The sequence below is a fragment of the Coccomyxa subellipsoidea genome (assembly GCF_000258705.1).
Source record: "Coccomyxa subellipsoidea C-169, whole genome shotgun sequence".
Taxonomy (NCBI): Eukaryota; Viridiplantae; Chlorophyta; class Trebouxiophyceae; family Coccomyxaceae; genus Coccomyxa; species Coccomyxa subellipsoidea.
The window spans coordinates 406,070-416,234 of record NW_005178028.1 but is presented as its reverse complement, the minus strand read 5'-3'; the positions used below and the strand labels follow the sequence as shown (position 1 = coordinate 416,234).

The 10,165-nt window shown below is 52.5% G+C and overlaps 1 protein-coding gene across 1 annotated transcript; it reads right to left on the bottom strand.

The window, feature by feature from the left end:
* Positions 1-2,236: 2,236 nt before the first annotated feature.
* COCSUDRAFT_43870 (kinase-like protein) lies at positions 2,237-7,581 on the bottom strand (the record flags this gene model as incomplete). The annotated part of the gene is made up of 12 exons (XM_005644913.1): positions 2,237-2,376; positions 2,595-2,781; positions 3,113-3,249; positions 3,490-3,556; positions 3,734-3,883; positions 4,176-4,375; positions 4,787-5,066; positions 6,026-6,144; positions 6,470-6,641; positions 6,783-6,837; positions 7,072-7,190; positions 7,519-7,581. 12 exons carry the CDS (start codon positions 7,579-7,581, stop codon positions 2,237-2,239), a joined length of 1,689 nt encoding a protein of 562 aa, XP_005644970.1.
* Positions 7,582-10,165: the final 2,584 nt, after the last annotated feature.

Below are 10,165 nucleotides of genomic sequence, written 5' to 3'. Positions count from 1 at the left end.
TATGGCTACTTCGAATAAGTATGGATACAACTGATATGGCTACTGCGAATAAGTATGGATACATGATTTTGTAATAGAAGCAGGGAGCTTGCATACATGCTGTAGCAGCATGCGCAGTCGAGAGCCAAGCAACTGCATGGCAACAAGATGCCCTGAAAACTAGCAAAGTGTTTACAGAAACCATTGTCACATGCAAGCACCCCATCCTGATCAGAGTCTCTACCCCTACCCACAATCTAACAAGATATTGCCTTCACAGGAAGGCATTATAGCTAGCGATATAAGCGCACACTCATGAATTGTCCTACAAAGCAAGCATAGTTTTTGCAAGAGCAGTGAGCAAAACGTACAGCCACTCATTGACAACTTTCCCAGTAGTACACCCCGCACTGCACAAATCAATGAAATGAAGGAACCAGATGCAGGAGAAATATGATCAACTACCTCCCGGTTCTGCAAAGCACATAATAAATCCCAAGCAATCTGCGATTCATCTTGACTCATTTTCACGAGACACCTTCTGAGCACCCTGTACAAGACTGTCATCAAGTTGAGCAAACAAATGGGGCTTTCAGGCCCTCGGCTACCAAAAGAAAACAACTTCAATCAAAGAAGAACATGTTCTACTACGTGTACACTACTATTGGTACCGGCAGTGCTGCATGAGGTCCACCCTGTTGTCATTTCAGTTTGCATCAGCACATACCTAACCGATTTAAACCCACAACAGACTGTAATGATACACACACACACACACACACACACACACACACACACACACACACACACACACACACACACACTGGATATCTGACGAGAAGAGCTGCCTCGGAACTCTGCATGCATATCTTCAAAGAGCGGCTATCGGGAAACACATCTTAAGAACCTCATGTTACCACTGTGACGCATAGTTCCCAGATCACTAACATGGATATGCACCTCAACGTCTTTTCCTCCTATAGAATCCATACTTAAAAGATGGTTTTCTGATTGAAAGATGATCTCATTGCTGAATCCCCCAGATTGCAATCCATGAAACCAAAAATCCATCATATGCTGCAGATCTGGGCTCTCTCCAGGTCCAATGCAGAATCACAACAGCAAAATATTGTCAGACACTCATCTGCCACGGAGAAACAGCTGAACGATGGACATGGGGCAGGACGAGGTCCTAAGGATGAACGTGACACCCCAATGCTGAATGAAATCCTTGGTATGACCTGGAGTTGACAGACGTCAAAAGCTCAGTTTTCTGTACATTTGGCCGCAATCAAGACCTCTCAATGGCAGCTGCGATTTCAGTTAAAGCGTCCCTTTAAGCCTCCCCGTAGAACAGTACTTTTTGCTTGAGCAAATGCGGAAGGGCCAGCGAATAATGCGCTACTCTTCCTGTCTGAGCACCTGCAGGCAAGCTGCGGCAGTACAAAGGGATGAAATGGCTGAGAAGCAGAATTTTATCACTTAGGCATGCACTCCCTTTCGGAAGGGCAAGCACTAAGGTGATAGCAATGAAATGTGGAGTGCCTAAGCCCAACTCATTTCGAAACTGGAGTCCCTTTTCATCGTATGCGCTTGAAGCCTCTAAAACTCGCCAGAACTGCTGTGATTCGCATAATTGAAGTACAGAAGGGCATGGCGGTGGCTAATTACCTCCTTGACCCTTGTCTAGATGTACAACAACCCGTGGCTGGTTCTCTAATGCACCCTAGGCATGCACCTCTCAGAACCCCACTCGAAGGGTAATGTAAAGATGCTTATAAAGATGCTATTAGAACCTTGTCAGCACAGTGTGCGCTGCTGGCACCCACAAAGGTGGCTAGTCTTAAATATGGCCATTGCTGTCATGCCTTCTGTCTGTTGCCATGCGTAGGGCTACTCTCCCACCCAAGAAGGCTGTGATGCCCACCGAGGGGAGTCAAGTATCACTAAGGGTATTACTAATGCTGGAGAACAAGAGTACTGACTGTATATCACAAATGATCCCCTGAATGATGGAGGAAATGCCGCGAGGCAGGCCACCTGGCACCCTTGAAACGGCGTTGTGCGGGGCCGCAGCTGCTGCGGCGCGCGCATCGCAGCCCCTGCTAGGGTTCCGGGCTCAGGGGATTATCGCCCTCGGCCGCGGCGGCGGAGCGCGCGTCGGCGGGCATGGCTTGCCTAGCCACTCTGATTTTGCCAGGGAGGTCATGCACGGTCCAATTTGCGCCACCGGGGGTCCCGGAGCAGGACCCAGGTCTTAGGACATTTCAGGGCCGGCTTTGGTGGCGGCCGGAGCGGCGGCGGCCGCGCGCGCATTGAAAAGCACAACGCGCAGCCGGCCAAGGCTTGCCAGGAAGTTCGGGCATGCGGCAGGGTTGAAGCCGCGAGGCTCTCCGTCTCAGGGACAAAGAAGAGGACGAGAAGGGGGAAGAGGAGCTTTAGGGCCGGCCTCGGCGGCGGCGGGCGCGGCGGTGGACGGCTCGGCCGCGGCCGCGCTCGCACCGGCAAGCAAACGGCCGCAGACGCTCGGTAGAATGCCGAGAAGGCTGCTGGCACGGCCAATTCGGGCCCATGTGGGTCCCAGTCTCAGGCGGCTTGAGGGCTGGCCGGCGCACCGGCGTCCAAGGCGGCGGCGACGGAGTGCGCATGGGCGAGCATAGGCCGCAGCCGGTCGAGGATTGCCGGGAAGGTCGGCCGCGCGGCCGGGTCGGTGGCCCAGCAGTCCTCCATCAGCATGCGGTACTGCCCCGGCATGTCGCCCGGGACCTCCGGCTTGTGGCCGCCAAACACCTGGAAGAGCACCTGCGCGCAGGCGCCCGCACATGTTAGGTAGTGGTGATTAATATAAGAACACTTTTAGCACAACGATCACCCCAACATCAGCTACACCCTCTACAGAGCCCATCCGTCATTGACAGGACTTTCATTTTTTATAAGCCCTCTTCCTTTGAGCCCTTGCATGACCGTTGGCCGCCAGTGAAAGAAAGGGCAGTACAAAATGTGGTTTCTCGTACTCCTTTCAGCCCATTATACCAGGTGGGAGAGAGTGACCCATTGGAGTAATTGAGCCAAGCAGGAGGAGTGCTCCGTCACTAAAGTGTATACCAAAAAAAAAAAGAAAAAAAAGGTGGACCTCGTGGGTGTTGATGCCCCTGTAGACCAGTTCTCCCTCCCACAGCTCCAGGAGCAGCATAGCAAAGCTGTACACATCCGCCGGCCTTGCCATTGATCCAGTCTGCAGCACTTCGGGCGCAACGTACGCGATGGTGCCTGCATTGCAAAGCCTTCTTGAGAAGAGCAATGTGAAGCTGCCAAGCAATGTGCACGTGCACATGCACCGACGGCAGAACAAGGCTGTAGCTGATCACTGTGCACAAGAACCACTGGATTGCAGCGAGCCACTAGCACCAATGCCGTGATGAGTCAGTTTGCTCTGGACTCCAGGCATATGATATTCAAGGAGAGCACCACAGATGTGATTATGTGCCATTCGTGAATAGGTGCTCGCACCATGTGAGTTTGTGGAGACGTGTGTCTTGCCCTCTGACACCAGTCGCGACAGGCCAAAATCAGCGATCTGCAGCAGAGCAGGTATTCAATCAGGGCACATTTAGAGGTGTGCAAAAAATCTCTGAGAAAACAAGCTGGTATCTGATTGCATTGAAAGGCTTCTTCAGGCCCAGACACAGCCGAATTTTCACACGTTATAGCTTGTTATGAAAGGTGCATCTGTGGCTTGGGACAAGGCGCACACCTTGCATGTAAAGCCGCGGGGATTTCCGTCACTTGGGGGGCAGCTCTTGAGCAGCACATTGGCTGTCTTCAAGTCCCCGTGCAGCAGATTGATGGAGTGCAGGTAGCTCATGCCAGCTGCAATGTCTAACGCGCACATGAGCAGCGCTACCTGTTCCACGCACACACACGCACACACACACACAAGATGAGCATTCCCTGCTTTCTTCTTGCAATACTGCCAACCAACAAGTGTCCTCTGAACACCAGCAATGATAGTTTTGAATGCAGTCTGCAGGTGCACGCAAGGTGCATGCTCCTCTACTATGGATATGAATCTTGATCTCCACACCATCAGCAATTTGGCCCGGCTATTCTACGTGAAGGCCTGGCATGCATTCTGCATGCAACGCAGTTCGCAAGAGTGCTAATTAGGAAAGAGGCGAGATGTTCAAGTTACTAACCATGTTGTCCTTGAAGCATGCTGAAACCATGTACTTGTTGAGGGAGCCCAGATCAGCGTGCTCCATCAGGAGCAGGGTCTCCACGATCACATCAGCCTCCTCAATGCTGTCTGATGAATGTAAGTCTGCAGTCAAGTAAGACATCCTGGACCGCTCCGCACTCGCTGCCGCCAGGCTGTCAGGGCACACCATTTTTGGCACTGCGCAGAAGGAAAGACCATTGTTAGCACCACATGAAATGCCAGTCACAAAATAAGATGCTGTAAAGTGGTACTGTCCCCCCTTAGCTGAAATTCTCCTTAGAAAGCTGCGCTTCTCCTTGATGCAGGACTTTACAGCAGCACTTTCTTCTTCTTGCACTTCAGTGCACAATACATCCTCTGCAGAGGCGCATGTCCGTTCTTTCCAGCGTATTTTGTCTTGCGACTCTGAACCAGCATGAGCTGAATTTGGTCACCAAAAGTTGACACTTCACAAATGAACACTGCATCATTCAGGCAAGGTCCAGACATCCTGACATGCGCACACAATGTACCATGCAACACAATGCATCTTCCTCTGATTAGCAGTGCCAAAAAATCCCAAAAACCTGACATGCATCCTGCTCGCACCTGGCTCCCCAAGGCTGATGCTGCGCCACTTGGGGTCCACTCGCTGGCGGTTGTACAGGTCAGCTTCCAGGGACATGCGCCGAGCGAGCTGAGTCAGCGGCTCCACGCTGTCATCCAGGCCGCTGGAGGCTGCCTTCCGGAGTGTCACCTCGAAGGGTGACGTCAGCAGCGGTGACGTCAGCGGGGATGATGCCAGCAGCGATGATGTCAGCGCGGATGGCGTCAGCATTGGCCCTGAAATTGGAGACGCTGCGCTTGGCGGGGGGTTCCGCGTGACGATCTGTGGGAGAGCAGACAGAAAAGGGATGAGTCAGCATGAGCTCGTCTGCAGTCTGATGAAAGCAAGATAGCACAGCACCGGTGCTGGATGTCCCTCTAGCATGCACATGTGCAGTTGTAATTCATGCAGTTCATATACCATGGCATCGATGCTCAGTTGAATGGAGAGACGGCAGGCATGATATTTTGATGTGATGTATGATGTGAGGTGCCCGTTATCAAATACTTCATCACGCGCACCTTTGATCAAAAGTCAGGATCCAAAGTGAGCTCGGGAGCAAACCTGATCGTCACACAGCGGTCTTGGTTGGCCCGTGCTACTTGAATCATCCGCAGCGCAGCCAACGTGTTGCGAAGGCAGGGCAGCAGCTGTGAGGTTGGCAGCTGCGGGGGATCTGCCAGCTTCCAGATTCCAGGAAGCTGCGCCCTGTGAGCTTCCTGCGGGTGGGAAGCTGCCGGAGGGGATTGAAGGTAACTCGCGCGGCTGCAAAGGCGGCCAGGAGCGAAACTTGTTGTGCCCCAGAGAGGCGCTCCTGTACAGGCTCCAGCTTTGCTGTCCTGCTGGGCGCTCCACTGTGTGGACCCTGTAAGTCGCCACCTGCGCCAGAGCCGTATTACACCAAGTGCCCTGACCAGCCAAAGGAATATTCCGTCACCGATTGCCGTTCCAGGAACAAGCCCCAATTTCCTGGGTTGTTGCAAATGGTGTGATGCCGAGCTTGTGATGTTGGGACAAGGCAGCGCTGTTGATTGCAGGCCTGCATGCTCTGGGCATGAGTCGCACGGTGAGACAAAATTGAGCAGGGTGGCGGCAGCATGGATAGAAGGCACGCACTCAATCAACGATGTGCACCGCGCTCAGCAGACTTGTGCAGCACTCACAATTACAACAATCCCCACCAGCCGAGGCCAGGAAGATCTGGAGACTTCAGAGACATGAAAGCATAGGCAGGCACGCACCACGTTTTCGTGCTGGACGTGTTCTGCTACCAGAGACTCGTGGCGTGCATTTAGCAGGTTGGCTGTGCTGCCCTCGTGGCTCATGACCTTCACTGCCACCGTCCTGCCTTCCCATGTGCCTGCAGGCGCATAAGGGTTAGTCGGCCATTACTTTGCCCCAACCCCTTTTCCAAACCTGTTCTCCAGGCAAAGACTTTTCTTGGACCAGCGCCATGCATGCCGCGAGTCCTTGGCTCAGACTATAAAACATCACTGCTCCATATGATACATGCACAATGGCAAACGCCAGTGTGCTCAGTTGCTTGCAAGGTGCATGCAACCAGCTGTGCAGCAGAGCAGGTACTACAGCACACAATCTACCTCACAAAGGGTCAGGCGCTCTGTCGGATATGCTCAAAAACATAATGGAAGTAAGAAGAGTGGGGCTGTGGGTGGGAGACGCACCCTTGTAGACCTTGCCAAAGCTGCCCAGCCCAATGAGCCTGCCCAGGTGCAGGCCGGGCAGCCGGGTCCTGCCGTCCAGCGGCGCCGATGACGCGCGCTTAGGTAACCCGACAGCCTGGCCGCTGATGTCAGCGGCGTGGCGCGCATGCGGGCTGTCCAGACCCATCGATTGCTGCAACGTCACAGATATAAATTTTCCAAATGGATTATCGTTGGCTGTCATAGTGAAACAGAGAAATTTTCGGCACGCAAAGTACAGGTCGTTGTGAGGGGCTGGGTGCTTGCATCAAGAAGTGCATGCCATGCTGCGCACCTCGCTGCTGGTTGCTGTTGAGGGGTAGCTTCCCTCGCTCTGAGCACTTTTCCTCCTGCACATGACAAACTAAACTTTTCACTGCTCCTGCCAGTAGGCTCTCTTTCAACAGAAAGTTCCATGGCATCCTACACTGGAGCTGCACACACAGCACAGCCAGAGGGTAGTGTGCTGAGAGCAAAGTCTCATGATATAGTCGAGTCGAGGCAGGAACAGGGACTATTAACCAACTAGTTAGTTTAGAGTCCCTGCGCAGGGAAAGGAGGAGGGAGATAAGGGGAGAACCCACATGTCCAGGGGCTTTTGCAGGGGAGGTAGATCAACAAGCTCAAACCCCCATCGCAGCATGTTTGCCCCATGCGCCAGCAGCAGCCTCTGGATGTCTGTGTGCTCGCCTATCAGCGCACACTGCACCGAACCCAGAAGTCTTAATGCAGTACAATCCTGTCGACCTGCATGTGCAATTTATGGCCAGACCACTCGTGAACCTACAGTTTTGTCTAAGGTGAGGACCCACTCAAGAGCTCTTGCTGATCGGAGCTCTGGACGTGACAAGGTATGAAGGTGCTAGGTCGCTGCAGGTGGCAGCTGCAATATGTAGGTGGAGGCAGTGACGCATTTTCACGCCTGTTAATGCAAAGAAAGGCCTGCAAGGCTTCACGGCTAAGGGAGGTACAGAGCCAAATGCTCCCTGCCAGGTGGTCCCATTTGCGTTGCGGCTCTTGAGATGCCTCACCTGTCTGCGTTCGCATGCTTCCGCTCTCAAGTTGTCTTCGACGAGCGTAGGCGTCAGGGCCATGACTTGGCCATCTGCAGATGGCATGGTCCCCCTGTGGCAAAGGCAGCGTGCTATCGAGCAAGGCAGGCCATGCGATCAGAGATAATTTTTTGCAACTGAAGGCGATGTAGATTGAATGCTTGACGCAGCACCATAAAATGTGTGCAGAATTCACGACACATAAGCAGCTTTGCCTCCCTTGGCGCCAGTGAACTTGTGGTGCAAATTCCAGCAAGGCAATAGACTCGATGAGATGCTTGATATACAAAAAGAAACTTACAAGGGTTGCAAGGCGCTGATCGGCGCGGGTGGGCCCAGCACGGTGTCAAAAACCTGGACAATGCCAATCAACGAGACTATCAGGCCCCGGTAGAAATTGCCCGAGCCCTGTGCTTCTTTCAAACTGTGATGCTTCCCAGAAGAGCAATCGTTCACTTTCTCATGCTTCGTGAGCGCCAGTGGCCTCATTCTGCATTTCAAGGTGTGGGGTGGCCACATACCGTGACCCCGGCAGCAGCGCATACGTCACCCATACCGCTCATCATCGCCTGCATCCTCTACGGAATGGCTCCTTCCAATTTCGGACAGCAACAATAGACCTTGGCAGTGCCCAAAATAAAGTCCGAGTCGCAATCGTGGAAAGGTCGCTCAGCAGAAAGACGAGATGTCAACGAGCTTCCCGCAAGGCAGTAACTTCTTGGTTACCTAGTCCCAAATTATGTAAGTAGAGCACCACAAAATCTGCACGCACGAAGTTAATCTCGGGACACCCTGACACTGGACGTCGCCACGGAATCGAGTCACTGGTGGACATTGGCCAGCAACAAGTTGCAGGGTCTTGCTTAGGAGAGTGCGAAATCTAGAAAGGCAAACATTTCCGAAAGCCCCGCGCAATCCTCTTCTTGAAATCTACTGACCTCTGGCTCCGGTCCTCAGATCACCAGATCAATTATGAGAATCTCAAAAGATGACGTCGCGCGTTCCTGTCAAGTGCTCAACAAGATCTCCGGAAATCTCCACTGGATCTTAAGATGTGACATTGCAGATCTGCCAAAACGTGTCCCTTTTCGCTTTCGCTCGCTTGCTCGAGACGCATTCAACACAGGCGAGCCCATGCGAACTGACGAGAGTGATCACCAAGGCTTGCATGCATGGGCACCTGGTGCCCGCGCGAGTGTAGGGGTGCTCATTCTCAGAGCTGAATTTTATTACATGTGGCACGCGGGTGAAATTGAATACAGGGCTTCAAGGCAACACTGAAGCAAGCAGGTTTCATCTCATATCATGAGACATAGGGGGTCAAGAATGACAGCAATCAAATCGAAAAGCAATAAGGAAGGACACATGCATGGAGCACAATCTGTGCCCCACCGCGGTTGTACCGGGCTGCATCGGAAGCTTGGAGTAACCTCAGTACTTAAATGACTGGGCTGATTGACCAATAGCGGGCAACCAGCTCTTCAAAAGACAATAAGAAAGGGTCAGTGCCCTTCCAAGCAGGAATAAAGGAAGAATTCGCCTCGATCTCCTAAGAAATTGGACAATATTGCTTTCAAAGAAAAGGACTCGGACTCTGCCTGGTCGAAAGCAGCTCAGGCAAATCTGCACTCTCCTTCACAACTGGAGAATCAAAGCAGTCCATTTATCAACAGATCTAGATCAACCTCAATATGAGCACCTTCCCTTGCGGAGTGTCGGGAAAAGAATATAAGAAAAAACACTTTGTCATAATTAGTATTGGCAGTTTAGCAGAGGCGCCCTCTAGCATCCCAAGGAATAAAAGCCTTCCGTCCAAACTTTGCAAACACATCCAAATCTGCCCCCTGCGAGCTGCTCTGGCCTTGCACCTGTGATCAGCCATTCATCCCTTTTGTCCAGCAACTCTGTGCTGCTCAGAGGTTTTTAAAGAGCTACTGTGCCTTCCCGCACTCTTGACGAGCCCTTTAAATTTTCCCTGTTGCGCTTTGAAGGCCACAGCGACTGCCGTGATTTCCGCCACCTTCCAATAAGGTGCTTCTTATGTATTTCTACAGATCCGCAGAGGTCCCGCTGCAACATGCCACCTGGCGCCCAGGTGGGATTGAGAGAACGCTGCTGCCATATTTTTGCTCAGGGAGAGAGCTATAAGCGCCTTCTCTCCCGTTAGCCTACCCAGTCAGGCACAGCTACAGTCAACAGGCTCTGGTGAACAGTTGGGATGCCAGCTGACCCCCCCTAGAACTTTGAGAGCCTTCCAAAGGTCTTATGCCCAGCATTGCAAATGTCGGGTCCCCATAAGCTGCATTGACTTAAGCCAGCCGAGTCAGCAGAGCAGAAAAGACTCTGCCAAAGCAGCCGTGTGACCGGCGGCGGAAAGATCAAACACACCCGGTGAACTCTCAGATGGTAATTTGTTCCCCAAATACCCTGTAAAAGATTGTTCTGCACCCAACTTAGGGCGCAGAACAGGCCCACATGTGTATATGCCAGCCGAATTACGTAAGTGCTGATTTCACCCCCTGGTGAATACTTTAAAACCCCTTTAAAGCCGCCATAGAACCCCGCCCTAGTATGGCTGGAGCTCAAGTGACCGATTGAAAATTACGTAATGCGGCTGTCTTGAAGA